The sequence below is a fragment of the Lycorma delicatula genome, chromosome 12 (genome assembly GCF_047948215.1).
Source record: "Lycorma delicatula isolate Av1 chromosome 12, ASM4794821v1, whole genome shotgun sequence".
Taxonomy (NCBI): Eukaryota; Metazoa; Arthropoda; class Insecta; order Hemiptera; family Fulgoridae; genus Lycorma; species Lycorma delicatula.
In genome coordinates this window covers 9,347,719-9,375,094 of record NC_134466.1, presented here as the reverse complement: position 1 = coordinate 9,375,094, position 27,376 = coordinate 9,347,719, and the positions used below count along the sequence as shown (strand labels likewise).

The 27,376-nt window shown below is 31.2% G+C and overlaps 1 protein-coding gene across 4 annotated transcripts; it reads left to right on the top strand.

Annotated features, from left to right (window-relative positions):
• LOC142333188 (uncharacterized) lies at positions 1-25,651 on the top strand. 4 transcript variants are annotated; one of them, XM_075380148.1, is made up of 5 exons: positions 1-153; positions 1,655-1,804; positions 6,877-7,026; positions 9,193-9,342; positions 25,566-25,651. In XM_075380148.1, the coding sequence occupies exons 2-5, from the start codon at positions 1,658-1,660 to the stop codon at positions 25,626-25,628; spliced, it is 510 nt and encodes a 169-aa protein (XP_075236263.1). In that variant the 5' UTR covers positions 1-153; positions 1,655-1,657; the 3' UTR covers positions 25,629-25,651. The 4 variants fall into 4 exon arrangements, with proteins under 4 accessions (XP_075236263.1, XP_075236264.1, XP_075236262.1 ...); XM_075380149.1 differs by having other exon boundaries at positions 25,553-25,610; XM_075380147.1 differs by lacking the exon at positions 25,566-25,651 and adding an exon at positions 20,556-21,705.
• Positions 25,652-27,376: the final 1,725 nt, after the last annotated feature.

Genomic DNA, 27,376 nt, shown 5'->3' with positions numbered 1-27,376 from the left:
TAGCACTAGGTTTCTGTTTTCATTTTTCTATTCTTTGTTTATACATGCATGCATACGTACCTGCGTCTGCACGTGGAGTGTTTAATGTGTTTGAAGAAGAATGGTTACCGTTTTATTTGTGAATAGTGCAGCATTTTTTTTGTTAATTTCTAGGTAAGTTATGTCTTATACTTTTTAACGATATATCATTGTTATAATCTTTTCTAAAAAAATTCAAAAACATGAAATTTTATGTAAAATTACAGTATCCAAATCTACCACCATACCGGTACATCATTTATTTCAAAATAAAATCCACCCGTATATTCCTGTTGTAAATACTAAAATAATGAAAAAATGAAAAACAACGAATATTTACTCCAATTTAAAAATAAAATTTGTTGGTTTACAAATTTTCTAGTGCAGAACTCTTATAATAATTAGGAAAACAAATAAGCTGTAACAAAATACAAATTCAGAAATTTTACGTTTTTAATTTCAGTTCCGAAAGAAAATGAGTTTTCTAACAAGCTTATCTGAAAAGGAGCTGCTACATTATCCTTTACTATTATGTCATGTTATGCTTCTCAATATAACGGCATTTACCGATACAAGGTGGTTGTGTGAGGAAGTTCATACCAGGGTCAGGTTAGAACAACTTAACCCTCGGGATTGACCTAGTGGTGAACGCGTCTTCGCAAATCAGCTGATTTGGAAGTTGAGAGTCGAGAGTTCCAGCGTTCAAGTCCTAGTAAATGCAGTTATTTTTATACGGATTTGAATACTAGATCGTGGATACTAGATTCTTCTGTGTTCTTTGGTGATTGGATTTGAATTAATCACAAACCTGAGAAGTGGTCGAACTGAGACTGTACAAGAGTACACTTCACTTACATCCATACATATCATGATCGTTCTGAGACTGTACAAGAGTACACTTCACTTACACCTATACATATCATGCTCGTTCATCCTCTGAAGGAATTATGGTAATTCCCAGAGGCTAAACGAGAAAAAGAACACCCTATTGACTCAAACTTCTAATAGTTCATGGAAGACTACTTGATTTTATGTAACCGATTTGAGTATTGTTTCTCATCTGTAATTTTTTTCTTTTATAGTTTTCATTATTTTACTCTTATTTTCAATCGCATTACAGTGGGATTTTCAGTTACCATTTTATTTTCAACTTTTTTTCTGTGGAGGTGACCGTCCGTATATAACAAAGTTGTTTACTGTAACCCGACTTTAATAATTTTTTTATGCGGGGGGAAACTATCAACTTTTTATTAGGTGAATTACTTATTAGTGTTTTACAATATTATTTATATGACAGTTAAGTTTTGTAAGTGATATTTATTAGTACAACATGGCTTGTTCATCACATGTAAATAATAGTAGTATAATTGAATTTTTAAATTATTTAGGTGATAGCGATTCAGATAGTGAATCTGATTTACATGTTAAAAAAGTATATAAATAGGTACGTAGTTTTTGTTGTATTTCATTGCACAGATCAAAAATATGGAAAAAATGGGCAAAATTACAAAGATTTAGTGAAAACATAATAATATGATTTTTTGCTAAAATAAATAACCGTTAAAGGGTTAACCACGCTAATTGTAATGCCCCCAGTTATAATAAACTATTATTAATACTTTATATTTTCTTGCAGAATATGGATGCATCTACTGGAATTTCATTGTTGGATGAAGATTCATTATCCTTCACTATTAAAAAAGAAATTAAGCGTGAAACAGAACAAACAGAATATTTGTTTGTACCTGTTGCCACAACAGGTGATGAACTGACAATAACTGAACAAGTAAGGTATTTTCTATTTTAATTTGGTTTAAGGTAAAAATGTAAAACCTACTTATCGTAAGAATTTTTAATTTTTCTATTCATCTAGATATTTTTATTTATTGTTTATGGCTCACATAATGTTTAACCTGAGATATTTTGATTAAAAGTATAAAAAAAAGTTATTAATAGAGTATGTGTAGGTAATTAGCTTTCATGAAACAGATTGCCCCTGCCCTTTTACAGTAGATAAACATTTTGTAATAAAGAAAATACAGTGAAATGATACCTCATTCTATACACAAAGTTGGCTAATACATTTTTCATTATACTCCCATATTTAATGTTTACAAAAGTAAAACAGTAAAATTTTGTAAGTCTTAGCTTTTCTTCTATTTTACATTATTGATTGGTTTAGTGATTACACAATGACATATAATCCTTGTTTATATAAAGCATTTAAGTCATTCTAACCATTATTTTGCCATCTTTTTAGATAGTAAACAAATACGACCTTCACTCGTGTTTCCTGGTGTGTGTGTGGGTGCATGCGTGCTTGTTATATGCATATTTAACTAGTCAATCTTTTCAAGAGCCATATCCCTCTGAACTAATATATTGCATATATAATTCCAGAAATTAATTTCTGTACTTAAGTGCATAAAGTTGGATTAAACAATATATATATATATATATATATATATTTTTTTTTTCTTTTTGAGATTTAGAAATTCAGTGGTCTGTCAGTTATCCCATAAAGCTCAGCTATCCTTGGATTATTTGTTATAAACGTAGATTATTTTTAAAGTAAGGGTCATTTGCACACATAATGGACTTAATTGTTGATGACTTAATGATTGATGCTTCGTAATATGCTTTGAGCCAGAACATTTCTTAAATTGTCTGTGACATTATAGATAGCTTCAACCTCTTGACTTCACCAGAATGTTTCTTTTCAGTAATATTTCATTAACCGTGCTAATTATAAGTTCCACCATTATAATGAACTATTATTAATTTATATATTCTTGCAGAGTATGGATGCATAAATTGGAAATTCATTTTTGGATGAAGATCCATTATCCTTCACTATTCAAAAAGAAATTAAGCATGAAACAGAATGTTTGTTTGTACCTGATGCCACGACAAATGATAGACTGACAAAATCTAAACAAGTAAGCTATTTTCTATTTTAACTTAAAGTTATCGGAAGAATTCTCAAGTTTTTTATTCATATAGATGTTTTCATTTACTCTTTAATAGCCAACCCAATATTTAGCACTCGTGTTTAATACTGGATATTGTGTAAAAAAAATGTGATTTTAAAAGAGTATGTGAAGGTGATTTGAAACTTTGATGGAACAGATTGCCTTACTCTTTTTTCTTGTACATAAGTCCTTCATGCAGAAGATTAAAATTTTTTACAACAACATGTAACAAAGAAAACAATGAGCTGATGTCCCATTCTATACACAAAGCTGACTAATACATTTTTTAATTATACACCCATATTTAGCATCGTTGACAAACATACTAGTAAAACAGTACAAAGCTGTCCTTTCTTTTATGAAGCATATTCAATTTCAAGAAGTGTTTATAGTTTTGGATAATCCCCATTTTAAGTCTCTGCATTTTTGTTTTCAAACAATTTATTTTTTTGTGTTTATATATCTACCTGTGACCTTTCGCATGCTTCCCACAAGCAGGAAGTCAGGAAATATAAACTTTGGAAAAATTAGGAAGTTTAAGAAAAAATCAGGAAAAGTTGAAAAAATTTCATAGAATTGCATTTTTGTTATCGAATTAAGATTATGTTTAATGAAGTATTTTTTAAGTAACGCCAAAATATATTTCATATATTTTCCTGGCATCGGGAAGTGGGGTGACCCCATCGCCCAGCACATTGCAACTACATGCCATCCATTAACATGTTCTGTTCTTACTTACATACTCTTAGTACGCTTTTATTTTGAAGGAGGAAGATTCCAAATTCCAGATAATTTTTTCTCTAGTGAAATTTTAACAAAAAGTTACCGTTAAAAAATTTAAAGGTTTTCTTGGAATTTTTCTCTAACCGTCATGAATATTTTTTGTATTTTAGGTCATTAATTCCTTTTAAATGACATTTAAAAGGACTCTGTTTAATGAAAACAATATAATTTAAAAAATAATTATTAAACAAATAATTACAAAAAAATTCTTAGCCTTCACTAAAAACCTTTTTATCTTCATGGTACTTCAACTTGCAGACTACAACTTTCATGAACAGTTGTGAGAACGGTAGTCATGGTACATCTGTGTGTTCTTTGCCTGAATCTTTTGATCAGAGTAATGGCATTCAGCAGCAATTGATACTTTTGAATCATCGACTCTATTTACGCTAAATGATAACATAAATATTGATAAAATAAGTTTAATGATAAGTTATCCTTAACTTCATTTGAAGATGGTACAACTTTTAAAATTATGTTTTCTGATAGCTTTGTAGTGTCAAAATTTCAGCTTCGCGCTAATAAATGCTCTTATGTCATTAATCGTGGTCTTGCAACATCCTTTGATGGCATTCTGCAATCATTATTATGAATGATAATGACAAAATATTTTTCAAGTAAATGTTAATAATATTTGTTTCTGTACAAAATAAGGTGTTCTGTTCTAGTTTTCTTATCTTTCACATTTAGGGATAGTGATTTTAGTTTTCCTTTAAGTTGTGATCGCATTCATTCTTTGTTAAATTGAAATATTTGTTTCTTAGCATTTTTATGTAACCCAAGTAATTCACTATTATTTTTTGTTTACTTTGCAAATTAATACGAGGGTTAGTTTTTGTGAAAATGTTTTAGCTATCTTAGGTGCGAGCCAGTTACTTTTAAAATTGCTTTAGTTAGTTTTCGTTTTTTATCTGTGTTAATTTTAGTTACCGTGATGTTCATTTTTATGCAGGAAACTTATTACATTTTTTTTTGTACTTTGCAATGTAGTTTACTGAAACTATTTATCACAAAAAAATAGCCTAATTTTAAATGTATATTGTAAAAAGATTATTAAAATATAAACTTGAAAAATTAATGTTATAATAAATAATTTTAAAAAATGCATCAGTTGGGTAAATATGGGGATGGTACAGGCTCCAAAAAAATAAAATATCTATTTATTTTATAGATTAAACAATAGCATAACTTTACGAGAGTCAGGAAATTTTTACTAAACTGGTCAGTAAAAGTCAGAAAAAACAAATCTTAAAATTCAGCGGTAACCCTGTTTCGGTTTTGCCAAATAATTTAGGTGGCGCTCAGGCCTGTTAATTTTTGTACTGATCTATTATTTTTAATGTCTGCAATATTCCTGTGTTGTAGCGCTATCAAAAGCAATTATACTGAAAGGCCAGTTTGACACTATTTTGGAAGCGCTTGCAAAGACTAGTTATTTCTGTTAAAATTAGTTTTTTTATAGCCATAGCAATGTTTTTCAGGTCTAGGGTCTGCATAGCTTTACAATAAATGAATGCAGACCATCTTAAACTTGGGGCTATTTTCTTCCTGTGAACATGGATATTTTACGGACTTTTCCTCACTAATACTTGTATAAAAGTTAATAAGATGAAATGGTACATTAACAGCATCCAGAGAAGCAGGAAATTCAGTTGACAGAAATTGGGTTGTACAATTGGGTACTTATGTATTAATACCACCGCAGCTACAGCTTTATTTAAAACAAAGTAGTCAATCAGATTTCGGTGGAAAATGAACAGTCTCTTTATTAATTATAATAAATGGTTATATATATTTATTTATTTTATAAATATAATTTAACCAAACATAACCTACGCTCGTTAACCTTGACTGATTAACACCCTAATTTTTTGAGTATTTATTTAATAAATCCAGTAATTATTGCAATTATTTATTATTTAAATAAATCAAAACACTCCTGTTTAATTAGTCCAGGTTAGCGAGTGAAGCGAGCATAGGGTTAAGTTTGGTTAATAAAATAAATAAACATAAATAACCGTTTATTAAAATTAATAAAGAGACTGTTTTGAATCTATGTTAAACTCTATATTGGTCCATTTTCCACTGAAATCCGATTGACTACTTTGTTTTTAAAAAAGCTGTAGCAGTGGTGACGTTAATACGTAAGTACCTACAATTGTAATGCCGCTTTTGTTTTGGTTTTTTTATTGACCTGCACATTGTAAATAATTTTTTACTTGTACAAAAGGACTTGTTAAATTTACTTTCTCTATGATCTATCTGAAATCGCAAATTAATTATTACTATTTAATTAAATTAAGATCTGTATAAAAGTATTCATTTGCATTTGTTCATTATTCAGATAGAATGTATATAAAATTTCATTCAATTTTAAGAGTGTCCTTTAAGTGAAATGGTAAGCTGAGCGGTTACCTGTATTAGAAATGTGGTATATCATTGACATGTTAGGCCATATTAGGTTAAACACTTTGTATTACCCGTTTATCAATCCAAGATGTTGATTTATAACTATGGTCATGTTAGTACACACCTTTTGACTTACAGACTTATAATTTTTTATTGAAGATGACTTGATTTTATGTACCTGACTTCTTACTGTTTGACTATTCCTTCTCGTCTGGATATTGTTTTTATTATATAAGTAATAAAAAGTATTCCAGTAAGTATAATTTTTTCCTTCTATCGATTGCTTTAGTAATACTTACACAATGAAGTAATCCTTCTTTATTTATAGTATCTAAGTCTTTCTAACCATTCTTTTGCCATCTTATTAGATGTTAAACAACAGTGACCTTCACTCTTGTTTCCTGAGTTTTATATATGTATATATATATATATATATATATATATACACAGCAGTGATCTTCACTTTTGTTTCCTGAGTTGTGTATTTATATATATATAATTTTTTTTTTTGAGATTTAGAAATTCATTCGTCTATCTATCAGTTATGCCATAAAACTAGTTTTCCTTTGTTATTTGTTATAAAAAGATTATTTTTTAACTTCTTGAGTTCACCAGAATGTTACTTTTCAGTAATCACGCTAATTGTAAGTTCCACCATTATAAAAAACTATTATTACTTTATATTTTCTTTCAGAGTATTGATACATCACCTGGAAATTCATTTTTCGATGAAGATTCATTATCATTCACTATTAAAGAAGAAATTAAGCGTGAAACAGAGCAAACAGAATATTTGTGTGTACCTGATGCCATGACAGATGGTGAACTGACAACATCTAAACAAGTAAAACTATTTTCTATTTTAAATTGGTTTAAGTTATTGAAAGAAAGAATTACAAATTTTTTCATTCATCTAGATTCATTTACTGTTTAATAGCCAACCTTATTTTAACATTCTTGATTAACACTAGTTATTGCTATTAAAAGTGTAAATTAAAGTTATTTTAAAAGGAGTAAATGAAGGTACTCTTTTCCATTGTGTATAACTCTTTCATGCAGAAGAGTAAAATTTTTTACATCAAGATGTAACAAAGAAAATACAGTGAGCTGATTCTTTATCCTATGAAATTTCAAATTGATTATTAGTAACCAATTAAATTAAAATCCTTATAAAATTATTCACTTGCATTTGTATATTGTGCAAGTAGAATCTATACAAAATTCCATGCAATATTTAGGATCTTTTTTTTCCAAGTATTCTCAAACCACTATAATAGAATAATTAACACATTGGCTTTTGTGAGGAACTCATTGGTTCCTCTTGCAACTTGTTAAAGTACAGGCCTTGAGGATCCATGATTGTTCCTAAGTCACAACCTTATTTCATTGGTTTTACACACATTGTGGCCTGTGATGAATGATTAAAAACACTCCAGCGGCACACTAGGAATACTAATACACATTCCTTTCACATGCTGTCATCTGTTGACACCCTCCGTAACCTGTATATGTAATCTATTCTGTCGGCGGGTGTTGGTTAGCGATTAAGATTATGTTTACAGTTTTTACATACTGAAAGAAGTGTGTGTTATTTACGTGTCGTAAGTATACCTAAAAATAATAGTAATTATTGCAATTACGTATTAAATATTGAATTTTTATTTTAGTAGCCAGTATACCTTCTTATTTTTTGTGAAATAATGAAACCTCAACAAGGACAGAGTCAAACTCACCCTACTAGGAAACTGAAAATTTTTCATAAACAACAATAGACTTGATTATTCAGAGTGATTCTGAAGATGAAATAATTTGAAATATTCTCAAACAAGTATAATAAAAAAATTAACACTTTTATGGAAATTGCAGTTTCCCATCTGCATGTGTTTTTAAATTGAAATCATATCAAGTATAAATTACATTTTTGATTAAAATTTGATGTATTTGTTTTGATTGTTCAGTTCTCTTTAAGATAATTGTACATGGTTCTTGTAAACTTTGTATAAGAAGAGAATCTCATATTTTTCTGTTATTAAATTTTTAACTATTTCATAATGACTTCTGTGTACCAGATAAAATATATGCTGTCGGCCATTTATATATATACCATATTACTAGAAGCAGTGTAATAATTTTAGTTGTTTATTTAATCGCTTTTTTTCTTGTGGAATTTTCATCCAAAAAATCTATAATCTATTTATAAAGGCTTGGTAATAGCATATAAGAGGCTGCAGTTTTATAAGTTTCACAAGACATGTTACTACTTCAGTTTTATTGAACATTGAAAGAAGCTTGTTGATGAAACTGGGCAGTCTGAGTGGTATGTCAGTATTAGAAACGCAATGCAACTTTGACAGTTTGCAGGGTAATTGCTCACTATGACCCTGGCATTTGTCAATCTAAGATGTTTGTGTGCGGAAGTTATAAATAGGTTCATGTAGGACACCCCTTTTGACTCACAAATTTCCAATAGTTCATGGAAAACTATTTGATTTTATGTAACTGGCATCTGACTCTTTAGTATTGCTTCTCATCTGTAAATGTTTTGATTTTGTAAGAATTAACGTTTCTTCTGTTTTAGAGCTGTGAATTGCCTCGCACTGATACCTACATAATATGTAATATTCCTTTTTTATTTAAAGCATCTCAGTTTATATAATGAGTCAAAACTTTCCTTTTGCCAAAAATTTTATTTCTTTGAGATGATAAACATCTTTCATTCTTGTTCCCTGCATCGTATATATATTTTTCTGATTTAAAAATTCAATGGTCTTTCAGATATATTTATAGATTATTTTTATAATGAGTCATTTGCATCCATAACCGACACAGGTTGATGCTTTGGAATGCTCTCTTATCCAGATCGTGTCTTCAATTATCTGTGATATTATAGTTGGTTTCAAGCTGTTGACTATATCAGATGTTAACTTTTCTACAACATTTCATTGATGATGCTAAGTGTAAGTCTCACCACTATAATAAACTATTATTATTACTTTATATTTTGTTGCAGAGTATGGATTCACCAACGGGTAATTCATTTTTGAATGAAGATCCATTATCTTCTACTATTAAAAAAGAAATCAAGCTTGAAATAGATAAAACAGAATATTTGTTTGCACCTGTTGCCACAACAGATGAGGAACTGACAATATCTAAACAAGTAAGGTTTTTTCTTTTTACTTTGCTTACGTTTCATAACCACAACTGTCAGTTTTCCTTCTGACTTTCTTTGTTGGCTTGGCCTTTTATATCGGTCAATATCTCTTAAGGTTATCAGATCTGATCTTTCTTAGTTCATCTGAAACCCCTATATTTCGGGTTGTTTTGTCTGTAGAAAAATATCTTGTTTGTAGAATTTTGTTGATTTTTGGTTATCATTTACATCTTCAGCCTCTAGTCCAATCTCTTCTAGTTTTTCTTTATTTCTGTTGTGTATTTCTCACTGTTTTTCAAGCTCAGGCTTTTGATTACCAGTTGTTTTAGTAACCTATTTTCTGGCATTTTATGATGTGTAAAAGGAATAACCTTCATTTTTTCATTAGATCAATAATTACTTGTAGACTATTTTTATAACAGTTTTGTTAGTTGCTGTTTGCCACACTCCATCTTTTTTATAATTATTATTTATGTGTGTTCTGATTATTGTTTTGATCATTTGATCACTTTTGTTTTCATTTTTAATTTGGAATAATGTTTTGCAAGCGTAAAGTGCTTCTGGTAAAATTACAGTTTTGTGGTTTTGCATTTGGTAACAAACATTTTTTATTGTACAAAAAAGTATGTTGATTTTGTTAACATTTGAGTGTTTCTCATTTTTGTTACTCTGTTGTTCCAGGTTGAATTTTTTTTTAATTTGTTATCTATATTTTTCCCCAAATATTTAAGTTTCTACATTAATTTAATTTCTTTGTTCTTAATTTTTATCTCCTCTACACACAATGGTTCCATGGCCATAATCTTGGTCTTTTAATTTGAAATTTTTTGCCCAATTTTCCCAGAAATTTTTTTCAGGCTGATAATTTGCTTTTTAACTTCTTCCATATTTTGGGCTAATAGGTCATCAGCAAATCTCAGATAGTTTGTCTTTATCACATTGATCCCAGTTCCGATTTTTATATTTCATTGATTTTATTTTGACCGTGATTTCATGATAAAATCATGAATTGAATCATGAGGGTGGTTGAAAAGAAGTGGCAAAATTCCTTAAAAAGTTGGGAGATTTCTCCTCTGATTTTTATTTTTGATTATGTGTTTATTAAATTCAGACCAGTTATATAAACTAATTTTGGGTATAATCGGTAACCCACCGGGTTGGTCTAGTGGTGAACGCGTCATCCCAAATCAACTGATTTGGAAGCCGAGAGTTCCAGCATTCAAGTCCTAGTAAAGCCAGTTATTTTTACACGGATTTGAATACTAGATCGTGGATACCGGTGTTCTTTGGTGGTTGGGTTTCAATTAACCACACATCTCAGGAATGGTCGAACTGAGAATGTACATGACTACACTTCATTTACACTCATTACATATCATCCTCATTCATCCTCTGAAGAATTATCTAAACAGTAGTTACCGGAGGCTAAACAGGAAAAAGAAAGGGTATAATCCATAATTTCTTAGGATTTTTAAATCCTAAGAAATTTTTAGAGTTCTCTCTTATTTTTTCTGACTGGTCTTTTCTTCTTAAGGGAGTTTATTTAATATTTATTTTCACAATGTAATGATGTGAACTCAAGTCACTCAAGCCTCTTAAAACTTTTAGATTGTGAATTTCTCTTTGGAAATTTTTATCCAAGAAAACATAATCAAGCTGAAATTCACATTTTTTATAACATGAGTGTTCTATTTTTTTAATTGATGGTAATCTTTTGAAACAAGTGGATTTAAAGATGCAGAAATTATTTCTGCACAGTTCAATTGTTTTTATATTACTCTTGTTGGTTTTTCTCTGTGCTGGCCATTTCCCTATTACATCTCAGAATTTTCTTTCCTGAGTCGGATGTTAAAATCACCGATGAAGATTTTAACATGTTTAATGGGAATATTTTTTATTGTTTGATCTAAAATATCCCAAATTTCTTGGACTTCTTTTCCTGTATCTTTTTTATATTAATCGATGCATGGACATTAATTATTATGTAAATTTTATTTGCAGATTTGATAGTCAAAGTTGCAATTCTTGGGGATTGAGATTAAACTCGATCGTTAAGCCGATAATTTTAAGGTTCACTAAAAATCCATTTGTAGAATCTATATCCTTGACTTTTTATCAGATTTTGACCGGCGTTTATGATTTCTTGCAAAGTCATGATTAGAATTTTCTCTCTATCACAGATTTCAGTAAGAATTTTCAGTTTACCCGATTATGTTATGGAATTAATATTATGTGTGACGAAGTAGAAAATTTTTTATACTTAATTTTACCATGGCTTTCAAACCACCGATTCATCTGTTTTTTCTAGGTTTTGCTTTACTAAATTCAAGTGGCAACTTTTCAGTTCATTGTCTGACTGTAGAATGTCCTCAAGAAAACTTTCCTTATTAGACTGTCAGAGCTATGGGTCATTCCATGTCAAGCGGTCCAGTTTTGAAAATCATAAAATTTGAAGATAGTCGTCGAGGACCCCTGGTCCACTTGACATGGAATGACCCATATACTCGTTTGGTGGGAATTTTACTTCCTGAGTTACAATTCCAGTTGTGAACAGGAAATGTGATTTCGATTTAGTTCATCAGAGAAATCACCAAATTTTCCTGACTATCCATCTGGATCACATGGAGTTTCAATTTTGGAAATTCACTAAAGGTGGTTTGGCGAAAAGGCTATTCCAAAATCTGAAATCAATTCCGAATTTTAAACCTACTTATTGTAAGAATTCTCATTTTTTCTATTCATCTAGGTATTTGCATTTACCTCTACGACTCACCTAATGTTTAAAAGTCATGTTTAACCTGAGATATTTTGATTTAAAATGTAAAAAAAATTTTATTAATGGAGTACGTGGAGGTATTTATTTATTAGCTTTGATGAAACTCTGCCCCTATGATTTTACAATAAAATTTTACATACAATTTTTACGACATTATGTGATAAAGAAAATACAGTGAGCTAATGCCTCATCCTATATACAAAGCTGACACTAATAATACATTTTTTTTATGCACCCGTATTTAATGTTGTTTACAAAGGTTGTAGTAAAAAAATATAAAGATATTCTTTTTATTAAGCATATTCAGTTACAAGCTTACGTATAGTCTTTGATAATCCCCGGTCTAGGTCACTTAATTTTTGTTTTCAAACAAGATTGATGTGTTTCTTTATGTTTCCACTTGTGATATATGTCGTTTACCAAACCATTTAGATGGTGCTTTTGGTATTTATGAGGTTTCTGTGGTTACCTAGGGATTTTTAATGGTTTTATGCCATTTCTCTAGGGTTTTTCACAGTACTTCCTTCTTTAAATCATTCATAATATAATTTAATATAAATCAAAAAATGATTTATGCAATATAATACATTATTACTACTGCATAAATTATTTTCTTATCTCCATTTCTATGGGGTTTTTCAGTACTCCTTGGTTTGAGTCATTTTTTTTGGTGTGTTTTATATTTTGCAATAATTGCAAATATAATACAATGATTATCTTATAGTAATATAATTATTGCATAATATAAATCTGAAAATGAGCAGAATATATTGAAATTTATGTATTAGCATTGGCAACCATGATGAGTAAAGTATTTCTGCTGGTAATATGGAACCGGCTGTCACAGAACCAGAGCTGAAAGTAGAAAATCTGAAAGGTCAGACTTGCCTGTAAACCACCAGCTGATTTTGCAAACACCTCCCAAATGACAAAACACTTCTATTGAAGTTGATGGTTTATTTTCCATCCCAGAATAGCTTATTTCACTTTTCCCTGTTGATGATAAAAAAACAGCGCATAAAAATTTAATACAGAAGCTCAAAATTGGCGAAAACTAAATCCTAATGTATCTCAGCATGAGAACCAACACTGAAGCGGTCTTGATGAACGGAAAACATTAAGAGTCAACACTAATTCACATTAAACTATTGATGCTGTTCATTGATAAATGGAAAGATGATTCATCAGTATAAAAAAATATGTATAATGTTGATTTTCCGCTATTGAAACCATTCACAGTATTGAATTCACTTTCCACAATCTGTAGCTAATAACTTTTGAATCGCCTTCATTTTATATGGGATGAGACTCAGCTTTTTACAAATTGCCGTATTGAAGTTTTTTTAAGCCAGCTTAAAAAATAATTTAATAATTTACTTAAAAAAGGCCTCGATCAGCTTTGTCTGATGAGGATGTAAGTAACGAAGAAAACAATGCAGATTGTAAAGCAGCCCAACCGCAGCTTTAAAATATTAGATTCGTTGTTATGCAAAATACTCAGAAAGGTACCCCCTTCACAAAGTCTCCTCCTTCCTGATTAACAAGGTAATAACAGGATCATGTAGCTCACCGAAGAGATGGATCGATATTAATTGAAACTCATAACAATGAACAGAGTAGATCTCTCTTACGTGTTATTAATATGGACAGTATAAACATAAGTACGATGTGTCACAAAATGTTGAATACCAGCCAGGGAGTAGTTTTTTGCAGGGATCTTCTAGAGCTAAACGTAACGGAAATAGCTGATGAGTTTCAAACTCAAGAAGTTGTAGATGTGTAATGTATCATGGAACGGAAGAACAAACACCTTCTCTTATGCTAACATTTAATCTCCCGGTACCATCTGAGAGGATTAAAGTGGGTTACCTTTTGGTTCGGGTATGACCATTCATATCCTCCCTGCATCCATGTTTCAAATTCCAAGGTTATAGTCACACTACAACATCTTGCTTGAAGACTGAGATCTGTGCTTGATGTGCCAAGGAAGGCGACAAGGATGCTGACTGCCGTGAAGATGAAAAATGTGCGAACTACAGTGGTTCACATACAGTTCGCTCCTGAGATTGCCCAACCTTTAAAGAAGAAAAGGCATTTCTCAGAATCTACCAAGCAGAAGCTATTTCTTCCTGCTGCACGTAGTGAATACAGAAAAACTATTAACTCACAGAACCTAGTTAAATCCGATGTGGCTTTTGCCACCACTACATCAAAACAAGCTCCTACAGAATTAATCAACAGTGTGGATCCTGCAATGAGCTAAAAAAACTTGTTCAGATGTTATCTGATCAAGTTGTTTCGCTTACAGCCACTATTTCAGAGCTGACGAAAATGAACAAATGTCATTAGCTGTAGTTAGTGAATCCAATTGTGGGATCCCTCTGAAAGTTTCAGTCCCCAAAGTTTTACTTGTGTGGGCACAATAATCACAGCTGGTGGTAAACCATCTATTAAGCTCCCTGTTAAGGGAGTCCCCACAACCACCTCCTCTGGGATGTCATCTACATTTCCCATTCTTTAAAATCTCCTCCATCACCTTGTACACGGGAGGATATGGTTGAGGAACCACCCGACACCAGGGCATCGGAGTTTCTTACCATCAAAACTACGAAAAAGAAAAACCAAATTGTATACAACTATTTCTCTATATATTTCCTTGAAATTCTGTATCTATAACTACCTTTACTTATGAACATTATTCAGTGGAACGTTGAGGTCTTCGATCCCACATTGAGGATATTAGGGTATTGACGTGTGCATATGAACCACTAATCGTGTGCTCCCAAGAAATGCATCTCCTACAACAAGATGCAGTAACATTCATAGGCTATTTCTATGAGAGGTACAACAGTAGGAAGAGTGGTGGAGTTGCTATTTTCATGCAGAACGAAGTGTTGGCTGCAAGGATACCCCTATTCATGCTGTTGCTGTGAAGGTTTCCATCCCCTTCAAATTGCGTGTCTCCAATTTGTATCTCTCCGAACTCTTGAGTTCAATGCTCACCATATTTCCTGGGGCTCATCTTTCTGCTCCTCCTGAGGGCATATGATAAACAGAGTGAGGTAAGACTTGGACCTTTGTCTGCTGAATGATGGGTTACATACATTCATGTTCTTGTCATCTGGTACATTGTCCAACATCGACCTCTCCGTATGCTTGTCGAGTTTACTCCCTTGTCTTAATCGGTCTGTTTGTAATGACTTTCACAGCAGTGATCACAAGTCGATTATTATTATTTCTTTTGGTGTCGACCGTGAGGTGAACAAAAGGCCACGAAGATGGATTGTTGAAAAGGTGGTTTGGAATAGTTACCGTAAAGCCTTCCCATCACAGTATGACAGTGGCATGGGCATCCTTCATCATCTTTCCTTTTTTACATCCATGATACTGCAGAATGATAATAGATATATCTCACAAACATCAAAAAACTCAAGACATCCTTTTTTTTCCTTGATGGAATGATGACTGCCAAAACACTATTAGCAGATGGCGGCAGGCGCTGTTAAATTTAACCGCAGGCCTAAAAATGAACATCCAGATCTGTACTATAAGGCTAGAGCGATATGTCATCGGATATTCTTGGACGCTAGGAGGAAGTACGTGGACACATCTCACTCACTACTCCCATGTCTGTGTGGAAAAAGATCCGTGCAATTTGCAGATCACCAAAACAATCTATTCTTGGGCTTTTTCATGAAGGAGAACTTCTTTCATCATCTCCTGCTGTGTTAACTACTTTAGCAAATTCTTTCCGCTCGGTGTCTCTCACTTCATCATACAGTAATGAATTTCAGAGGTACACGATACAGGTGGAAGTATTATTGCTGACACTGGTGATTCAGTCGGTGAAATAAATACTCCATTCGCATTCAACGAGTTGTCACATGCACTTAAAAACTCCCGTGACACCTCCCCTGGACCTGACAACATTCGTCTCAGTACGCTGTGGCACCTTCCTCATTTGACGTTACAACACCAATTGAACGTGTTTATAATGATATATTCTCTGCACAAGTTTTCCCACCTCTCTGGTCAGAAGCCATTGTCATACCAGTACTTAATACCTTAGTAAAGACAAAGCAAGCCCCTCAAGTTACCACCCTATCTCCTTGACATGCGTCTTATGCAAAGTAATGGAAAGAATAGTGAACTGCAGGCTTACTTGATATGTGGAGAAACATGGCCTTTTATCTCCACAACAGTGTTGTTTCCGACAAGGACGATCCTCCATTGACCATTTAGTGCCATTGAAGACAGCTATTCAAAACGCTTTCCTACTACACCAGCACCTCATCGCCGTCTTCTTTGATAATCAGCAAGGCATTCAACATTTCAACATGGCCTGGCAACATGGTATTCTATGCACCCTCAAAGAATGGGGAATCGAGGGGAATATGATGCTTGCTTTTATTAGGGGTTTCTTAAATGACCGAACTTTCATGTTCATGTTTGAGATTCTCACTTGGAGAATGGAGTACCTCAAGGAAGTGTATAAGTGCCACCTTGTTTTCTATTGTCATCAACAATATTACTAAATGTTTGCAGATGCTGATTTTGTGTTCTTTATTTGTTGATGATTTTGATATATATATATTGTGTCCCATTCAACAGCCACAGCACACAGACTACTACAGAACACTATATCTCGTCTTGAAACTTGGTCCAAGGTTTCCAGCTTCACATTTTCACCTGAGAAAACAACATGTGTGGTCTTTTCTCATCTGTGGGACCCCTTTATTCCGCAAGTCTTTTTCAGTGTAGAGCTAATTGCTATATCTCCTGATGTCAGATTTTTAGAGTTATTTTTTGATAGCCACCTTACATCGGTCAAACACATCAAAGAACTAAAAACAAAATGTTGCAAACTTTACATATGCTACGAGTCCTTAGCAATACCAATTGGGGTGCTGGTTGTTCATGTATGTTGCGTTTTTACTATTCCTTATTTCATTCCCATTTAGATTATGGTTGTGTTGCTCACTCTTCAGCGAGCAATACCATGCTTAAAATGCTGGATGCTGTACATCATGCTTTCCTTCGACTTGCTACAGGTGCCTTTAGATTAAGTCCTGTTGTAAGCATCCTTGTTGACTGCGGTGAGCCATCACTTTGGAATACACGGGACCAGCTTTTAGCATCTTATTTTACCCATCTTAAATTTTATTCCTGACATCCTATTGTCACCGACATCTACTACAATGCAAGCTCCAAGTTGAACCATCGCAGCACAAGTGAGTTTCTGCTGGGGATTCCGTGTAATGAACATGCAGATTCCGCTTCTGAAGATGCATGTAGTCAACTATCCTTCACTACCTGTGTTACTACATCCGACTTTATTAATCGTATCAAACACACACCTCACGCAAGGTGGCAAGAAAACTGGATTGCCACAGTCAACAATAAACTTTGCTATATCAAAGATACTTTGTTGCCATGGGATTCCTCCCGTAGTTAAATTCGCTGAGAGGAAGTGGTCCTCTGCCAATTGTGAATAGGACATACAAGAGAGCTACTCACGGCTACCTAATGTCAGCAGAAAATGCACCGATATGCATATAACGCAACTGCCGCTTAACTGTGCACCACATCCTTGTGGATTGCATAGGTTATGTGACCTTGCATCATAAATTTAAATTGCCCAGCAATTTTCATCAAATCCTTGGGCAATAATAAAAAAGTTTTGGACCAGGTATTTCCATTTCTTCAAAGTATTAGTATTTTACATACTTTTAAATGTTCATAAAATTTTATTTTTTTTACAATAGTTGTATATTTTTATATTGTTACCACATATATGCCTAATTTAATATCAGCGGATTAATACAGTAGCAGCTCATATGTCAACTGGAGCATAGTATACATATGTGCTGGAACAAGCGTCATTCCTGCCACGCAGATGACCGCCAGTTCTCCCACCATAGCAGCGCTGTGGCTCCACCACTCTCAGGCTCCAATAAAAGTGTGCATGAGAGTGAATTTTTAATTCATCGTTGACCACCACCTGGAGAAGACCAAGAAGAAGATGGCCACCTCAATGTGGGACTGCCCAGTGAATGCCAACATCCCTGCTGGAACAGCAGGTCTGGTCGGCCCACCGAGGGAGCCGCTGGATGCAGGTGCTACTTTCCCGCTCCAGCTTGCCAGACTTCAATAGCCTTGGCCAGCGGACTCAGCAGCAGGAGCTGACACTGCCACGCTGTAGTGGGGACCCAGTTGCTGCTGAGGGGGAAGCCCAGTCTGATTTCAGTGGACAAGCCCCAACTCCCTGACTTTCCCAGAGACTAGCTTTCAAATCCAACAGCTCTTCTCAGAGCTAATGCAAAAAACTGCCCTTTTCAGGGCCACCACAAGGTTATCAATTATGAGCCATCGAAGCCAAACTATGACAAAAACGGCCCTTTTCAGGGTTACCACAAGTTATTAGTTACAATGAGCTGTCGAAATCAATTGATAATAACAATAGCCCTTCTCAGGGCTACTGCAAGTTTATTAAGTGCCGCATGCCATCGAAGCCATTTAGTGACAATATTTAACATTTTAGTTTGTTTTTTATTTTGTCTTTGTTTTTAGAATTTTAGTTTGCGTTTTAATTTTGTTTTTAAATTTCTACTTTAAGTTTTTAGTTTGTTTTTATTATTAGATTTTATTTTTATATTTCATATTTTTGTGTTCCGGGCCATAATAACATGAAAATGTTTTATGCCTTGAAAAAAACCATCCTTACTGGCTCGTGGAAGCTTACTAGCGCTCGTGTTTTAGAATGATAGACTTTCATCAAGTTAGATGGTAATAATGAATTTACATTGACAGAATGTGATATTGCTGAATATTTTATCTACAGAGATGCTAATCGTGTTTTTCAAAATAATATGTCACCAAAGTAGCTGTAAACAAAGTGGCTGTGTGGCTTTGTATGAGTTATAAAGGAAAATTTGAGAAAAATTCCCCCTCATTTGACAATTTACCATGAAACAGAATTTTCAAATCAGATTGATTTCTCCTGTTAACCGATATGTTTGATATCTCAAACAATAAATTTTACTGATTTTATTTAAGAACAGATTCATCATTATTGCAAATTTGGTCAGTATTCACTGGTGAAGAAAAAAGTAACTTCATAAACGACTATTTTTTCCTAAAAGATGTCTTATCAGATTGGATATCAGATGTTAATTACATGCTAAGATTCTACTGTACTTTATGATCTCATTGTTTGACCAGTTGTACAGAAGTTTATTACACAATCTTGAGACAATGAAATGCGACATTGATGCTACAACAAATTAACAGTTGACATGAAAAAATGTTCAATAGGTACCAGCAGTGTCGTCTATTGTTAATGTTTCAACATGCCTCTTGCATATTTATTTTTTTATTCTTGGAAAGATCCAAATTTTGTCATCCACACTATTTTGTTAAAATCAGAAATTAGTTAGTTATAAATTATTAAAAAAAAAAAACATCTTAAAAGTTAACTTTTTTTGACTTGTACTATTTTTATTAAACACACTGGAATTGTCTAAAATATACGTTTTTTCTATTCTGTCACAAAATTAAATTATATACTAGAACCAAAATGTGTCAAAAAAAAAAGAGTTATCTGTAAATTACTCTTCAGCAAGTTATAAATTGCATTACAAACTTCTGGTTTGAATCTGGATGTACATGATTTAGAAACATGATAAAATTTCTCAAGAAATGTGTAGCTCACTCTTGTAGATAAATAATATACAATTATTTCAAGTTTTATTTGAGCAGAGATTGCTTTTCTCATGACACTCTCATTTTTGTTATCAGAATGAATTAAACTTAATAGAAATCTTAATTTTTCGTTTGATATTTTCATGGTGAATTTTTATATTGGATCTTCAGAATACAGATCAGGTCCTAACCCTGTTTTCTTGTTTCTCATTTCATTTAATTATTCCAATGGATTAAAATTTAATAATAATTATAAACTGATCTTACTCTTCTCTTTGTTAGGTTTAATAAGAAGAGATTTGGTCACTCATATATAAATCTAGAGATGAGTTTGGAAAATTTCTACACCTACGGCCAGACTGTTTTCAGTTATATGAACAGAACTAAACTACAATAAATTTGTGTATTCTGTATTTTTTTTGTTGGTCATGTATAAAATTTTCTGTTGTCAGATCAATTTTAATTTCTTTACTATGTCACACGTAGTTTTGAGATAGCGTTTCATTTTGTTCATTATTTTTTAATTCCTTATACTAATGAAATTTTTGTTTTTTCTACTTACAAACAAACATATTGTACTTGCTATTACTTAATTTTTACAATTTGGCCTACATTCAACTTGTTATTTTTGTTCTTATGTTTATATTTAATATTAGTTGCCAATTTGTACTTGGAAATATTAAAATTAACAAAGTTTTCAGATAGATATTTCAGTTAACACAGTTATGTTAATTTTTTATAGGATGATGGTGAAGAAGCTATTGATATGCATTCTTTTTCTGAGAGATCTACTGTAGCATCACACTTATCTATTCATCTTGTTAAAAGAAACTTAACGTGTAATTTGTGTCAAAAATCTTTTAGTCAAAGCCATAATTTAAAATCACATATGTCTATTCATACTGGTGAAAAAAAATTCATCTGTAATATTTGTCAGAAATCTTTTAAATGGAGAAGTAGTTTAACGTATCACCTCCGTATTCACAGTGGTGAAAAAAAATTCACTTGTAATTTTTGTAAAAAAACATTTAGTCAAACGGGTAATTTGAAAACTCATCTGTCTGTTCATACCGGTGAGAAGAAATCCAGTTGTAATTACTGTCAAAAAACATTTACACAGAGCATTCATTTAAAAAGACATATCTCTATTCATACTGGTGAGAAAAAATTCATTTGTAATTTTTGTAAAAAAACTTTTCATCAAATGTATCTTTTAAAAGATCATCTCTCTGTTCATACTGGCGAGAAGAAATTCATTTGCAATTTTTGTAAAAAAACGTTTAGACAAAGGAATAATTTAAAAATACATCTCTCTGTTCATACTGGTGAAAAAAAATTCATTTGTAATTTTTGTAAGAAAACTTTTAGTCAACGTAGTAATTTAAAAAGACATCTCTCTGTTCATACTGATGAGAAGAAATTCACTTGTAATTTTTGTCAAAAAACATTTAGACAAAGTAGTAATTTTAAAAAACATCTCTCTATTCATGTTGGTGAGAAGAAATTCCCATGTAATATTTGTCAAAAAACCTTTAGTCAAAGGAGTAATTTAAAAACACATCTCTGTTCATACAGGTGAGAAGAAATTCATTTGTAAATTATGTAAAAAAACGTTTAATGGAATAATTTTAAAACACATTTCCCTGTTCAAACTGGCAAGAAGAAATTAACTTGTAATTTTTGTCAAAAAACTTGTACACAAAAGTCTACTTTAAAAAATCATCTATCCACATTGGGAAGATGTTCTAGACAGAATAATCAGTTCGTGATTTAAACATTTCAATTAATGTTCATTCATGTAATTTTTTTTTCAGTTGAATTTTCAGTGATTTGTTTATTTTTTACATTTTTTAAATGTTTTATATTGTTTCTATGATCTGTATTTATAAAGGATCCACAAAAATCTAAAGTATTTAAATATTTATATTTTAACACATAAAAAATAAAAATTGCAATTTAATCTTTAATTTAACTGAAAAAGTTTAAATTCTTAAAATAAATTGATTAAAAGTTTTAAATTTTAAATAAAATAAATAAATGCATGATATGTTGTTATATTTTATGAAGTTTGTAATGTAATTTGAGATGAATATGTAATGCAGCTGAATCGTGAAAGTGCTCCTGCATATATAGTGGAATAAGGTAAAAGTCATCCTACTTTATTCTGAACTTTGGTTGATCTAATAAAATAAATTTACACACATACACACACACACCCACACACATATATATTTATATTAGATTTGATGTTTACAAAGAATGATTTTGTCTTTATAGTCTTTATTTAAACAACATATCTACAGTACAATACTTATCAATAAAATAATAAAAAAGGGTTTTTAGAATAAAACTATGAGGTGAATTGGTAAAAGTATTTGTGTTAATGAATCCATATACAGAGAAAATAAAATGTATAACACCATTTAAGTAAATTTACCACTTGAAATTGTTGAGAGATCATTTGTTGCTTTGGGCTGGAGAGCATAAATTATATCTAGTAAACAGTAGAATTTGAATTTTAACAGTAGTAATCAACATATAGATTTCATATTACTTCACTAAATGTATTGGAAAAGTTTAATTTTGTAAAGTTTTTTTGAAAAAGTATTAGGCAGCAGTTATTCTCACTACCAGTTTAAATATATGTGTATGTATATTATATTAATTCGATCAAACCAAGTACAGAATTAATAAAATAATATAAAGTAGGATAACACCTGACACCTACCTTATTCTGTAATCCAAGCAAGAGCACTTTAGCGAGTACCTTGCATCATCAGTTGCCTGCTCTATAATTTTTAAATCTTTCGTTGCAAAGTACACATTAAAATTGAGATTTAAAATTATTAAAAGATTCTTTTACAATTAAATCAAAACAGAAATAAAACTAATTTTTTTTTTTTTAAATTCAGAAATGTTTAAATTATAATATAAAATTAAAAATTGTGTACATGTAAGTATATAACATGAAGTCATTAATAAAATTAAATTAAAAGTCAAAATTGAAATTAATAATAAAATAGAAATCCATGTAGACTAGCTAGCCAAATTTATGTAACTGTACAGAGTTGAAATATTATGGATTATTAATGTCTATTAATGCCCTATTATTTGTATTTCTTAATTTCCAGTATTTCTAAATTTGTATGAATACCGGATATTGAATATGTATTATTAGTAAGATGATCAGAAACATCAGAGAAACTAAATTTTCTACTTTTATATCTAAAGTGTTTATCAGATCTAGTTTTAAAGGTTCTAGTGGTTTTACCCGATTCATTATAACCAATATATTTAGCAATTTGTTTTATAATATCTATTTCTTTGTTTTATTTATTATTATTTCCATTATACTTTATGTAATTAATTGCTCTTATAACCATGTTCATGTGTATATATATATATATATATTTTGTATGACCACGGATGATTTGAATATCTATGTATGGTTGTTTTGTTGGTTGTGGGTTTCCTATATACTGAAGTTATGAATTGTTATTTTTATTCCTATTATCTATTTCGATACAAACATCTAAGTAATTTATTCTATTTTTATCGATTTCAATTCGTTATGGTAAGAATTTAACTTGTTCAATGTTATTAAATGTTCATTATATATAATGGGATTATAGACCATAAAAATATCAACATACCTAGTCCAAAGTAAAATATCATGAATATAAGAAATGCTGTAAACAATTTTACTTTCAAAATTTTGTAAAAAAATCTCAGATATGATGGCCAATAATGGAAAGCCCATGCATTGGTAAGGTATTTTCTTGAGTATAAAATCGATCATCAAACTTAAAATAATTCTGTTTGCAAATATTTATGATAATATTATCAATAAATAAAGGGTTTTCATGATTTATTTATTAATTTATTTTTTATTGTGTTGATTGTTTCATCTGTGGGTATGATAGGGTACATGTTACTAATGTCATAACTAACCATCCTGGTGTTATCCCCAATTTTTAAATGTTTTAATTTATTTACAAGTTTGTATGCATTCTTTATATTATTATATTTATAATCTAAATTCATTTTGATTGTAAGTATTTTATCTATTATTTTGGAGATGATATAAGAAGGGGTGGTAAAATTAATTAAAGGTCGCATAGGTATACCAGATTTATGTATTTTCAAAAGTCCAGTTAATACAGGCAGTTGGTTCAAAAGGGTACAATCTAGAGTGATATGTTAAATTATTATCAATTTTATGTCTGAAAATAGAGTATTTTTTCAACCAAAATCTGTTTTTTATTCCTTTGTAAATTTTGAATGCATTGACTGACTTCTACATGGTTTCCTACTACCATAATTTTTTGTGCGATTGAAACTTGATGAGAGTTCCATTTTCAGATATGGAGATGAACCATGTCATCACTGGTAATCATTAGAAAGCATTTTTTATGCACACATTTAAACCGACACATTAACATTGTTTTATACATTTGTTGTTCATGTGATTAATTTTTTATGGTTCTACCTGAATGTCAGGCTAGCATCGGTGTTCATTAATAAACATTCTTTCAGGCTTGCATATAAATCAACTCATATGTACCAACATTTATGTTGAGAATTTAAAAAAATTTTATTTTTTTTTACATTAAATGTAAAAATTATCCCCAATTATAATCATATATGACATAAAACTGTCAGTAGACAGATATATATATATATATATATATATATATTAAGATATTTGTATAGTAGCAGAGAGAGATGTATTTTTTACCTTTTTTTTTATAATTGACAGATGTATGGTATGTTTGCACAAAATATATGTATGTGCTACTAATTTGAAAACAGCTGCTCCAATTTTTATAAAATAGTTACCATTAGATAATCTCACTTTAGTCGCTCTGAAAAATCACAATCGTTTGGAACTCATCTCCACTGATAAATGGTTTAGATCATTTAACCCAAAAAAAAAAAATTGTTAGAAAATCATTTAATAAATTACAATTCTGAAAATCAATACAAGGATGTCTTTAAATAAATTAAATTAAATCTTTAGAAATTAAAAAAAAATATTTTGTAACAAATTAGTTCATTTGACAAAACAGTTTTTTGTTTAAAAAGCCTATAGTTTAAAGTAGTATAATTTTATTTGATATTTTAAATTAATTTTCTTTTTTATAATTCTGGATATAAGCAGGTAAGTATTAACTAGTTTCAAGAATATCAGTATAAGGCACCTATTGTGCACGTGATCTTGTTTTATAATCAAAGGATGAGGTGCATTACCGTATATTTATTATTACTTTCCTGTCTAGGTAGCTCTAGAAGGGAAAGTATTGTAATTTGTCCAATTTGAGCATATGCAGTTTTCACCAGATCTTAATGTTTTAACACCTAGGAACCCAAAAACAAAAACCAGATGGAAATTTCCCAGATGTTAATATTCCTGTGTACGTGTGTGTTTCTTTTCTCGATGTTGGCCTCTAAATCACAATAACCTTATATCTTGGAACTACTGGATTATTTATGTATGGGGCATTGATGCCATTAAATTTTCAACTTAAAAAGGTCAAAGGGGTGAGGCTGTATAGCAAGGTCGCCCTCAGTATCTCAAGAAGTTTCCACTGTACCATGGATGTTGTAGTTTATTACTAAATATACGTATTACATAATTTCACATTTATGGACCTAACAATTAAATTTTATCTTAACATTAATAGCTATAATAAGTACCAATATTCATAGTATTTATTCATTTATACTTATGTTTTATAGGTATTTGTTTTAGATTTATGTAAGCTGTAAATACATTGTAAAAAGAAACAAAGAGCAAAATCTAATTTATAATTAGATGTTTAGCAAGAGAAGTTTTATTTCACCAATCTGTAAGAAGTGTTCTTAACAATAAATTAATTCTTTCATTTTTTTTTGTATTAGAATACTATATGTATAATTTTTTATGAAAAATCCTGGGAAAAATAAGTAAATTAATCAATACAACAATAAATTTAAATTGTTACACAACACTTGGATAAGCGGGACCAGCTGCTAGCATCTTACTCTGCCAGTCTTAAAGGACAACCAAATCACCCGGTTCTTAAAGCATTTCTTGAAAATCCTCATTTTCAACGATATGAAAATCAGCCATATATTACAGCACCAGTGAGTGTCTTAAATTTTGTCACTTATTTTCCCTACCTGTGGTTGTTCATATCCTTCATGGAGTCTCAACCCCATAAAATTTAATTATGAACACCATATATAATAAAAAATAACTCCTTGTCTTTCCGCAAACATTTTTCCTATTTTCTATCAGAGACAAATCCAGACTTAGTAGTATACACAGATGGGTCAAAGCAGATTACCATTGGATGTGTCGTTTGTTGTAAATGGCAGAACCTATGTGTTTGGTGTACCTGGTATTATACAAGAATCTACAGTGCTGATCTGTACATATCAGTATGGCTTTTTGGTTAGCTCTAGGAGCTAGTTAGGACACAGGTCGCTGAACTGTTTCGTGGTTCAGTAGCCGTTTGTCGCACAGACATTCGGTCTTATACTTTAGAGCAATTGAATGGGGTGGTGGCAGGAGAAATGCCAAGCAAAACAATGGCTTTGAATATCATTTAGTCAAACATCACATACTTGGTGTGTAGTGTGTGCTTTAGAAGATTTGTTTTCTAGACATCCTGTAGTCACCGAAATTCAAATTCACACGAATGAATTTCTGCTGGATCCCTAGCCTTGTGGGAATCCTGGGTAATGAGCATGCAGATTCCACTGCTAAAAATGCATGTAACCAATCGTTTTACACCACTTAATTACCACAGATTTTTTTAGTTCCATTAAACATACTCTTTGAAGAAGGTGGCAAGGTGGGGACTGCTGCAGTGGATAATAAACTCCCGACATGTCAAAGATGTGGTCCTGTTCCTGTTGTGATTAGGACATACCAGAGCTACTCATGGATACCTGATGTCAGCAGAAAACACTCCACTATGGGTATAATGTGACTGCATGCCACATCCTTATGGACTGCATATATTATGCAGCCTTATGTCACAAATTATTTAAATTACGAGGAACTTTGCCGCATTCCAGGAAATTATAAGAATGTGCTAGACTGGGTATTGTTACTTCATCAGATTTAATAATCAACCATAAATCTAAATTTTATTTTGGTTATTCGTGTTATACATTTTATCCTAATGATTGTTTTTTTTAAATTATTTTAGTTTGTCTTATTTTAATATCTGAGAAGAAGCTTTTTCTGTTTATTTTTGTCCTGGGTAATGATAATGTGAAAGTTTTCTCCCCAAAATAATTGTCTTGTAAACTTATATAATTTTAGCTTCACTTGTCTTAAGTTATTGTTATTCAATAGAACAAAGTAGAATATAGATATATATACAGTTTCTATTGTTCGAAAGATGATTTCAATTAAGGAAATACAAAAGGTCTTAATGCTTAGGTTTTTTCTTAGCATCCCGATGAAAGAAAGGAAAAAGGGTTTACTTCAATATTTAGTGGGAGAAACTTTGTGCAGTTGTTGCATTTATAAATTTTTCACAACAGTATTGTAATACATCCTGTTGATAT

What these genes read in the sequence shown, in the direction of transcription:
- LOC142333188 (XM_075380147.1), top strand. Translation starts at nt 1,658, where the DNA reads ATGGATGCATCTACTGGAATTTCATTGTTGGATGAAGATTCATTATCC. An exon ending in AACTGACAATAACTGAACAA is followed by an intron (nt 1,805 to 6,876) that starts GTAAGGTATTTT and finishes ATTTTCTTTCAG; the next exon opens with AGTATTGATACATCACCTGG. An exon ending in AACTGACAATATCTAAACAA is followed by an intron (nt 9,343 to 20,555) that starts GTAAGGTTTTTT and finishes AATTTTTTATAG; the next exon opens with GATGATGGTGAAGAAGCTAT.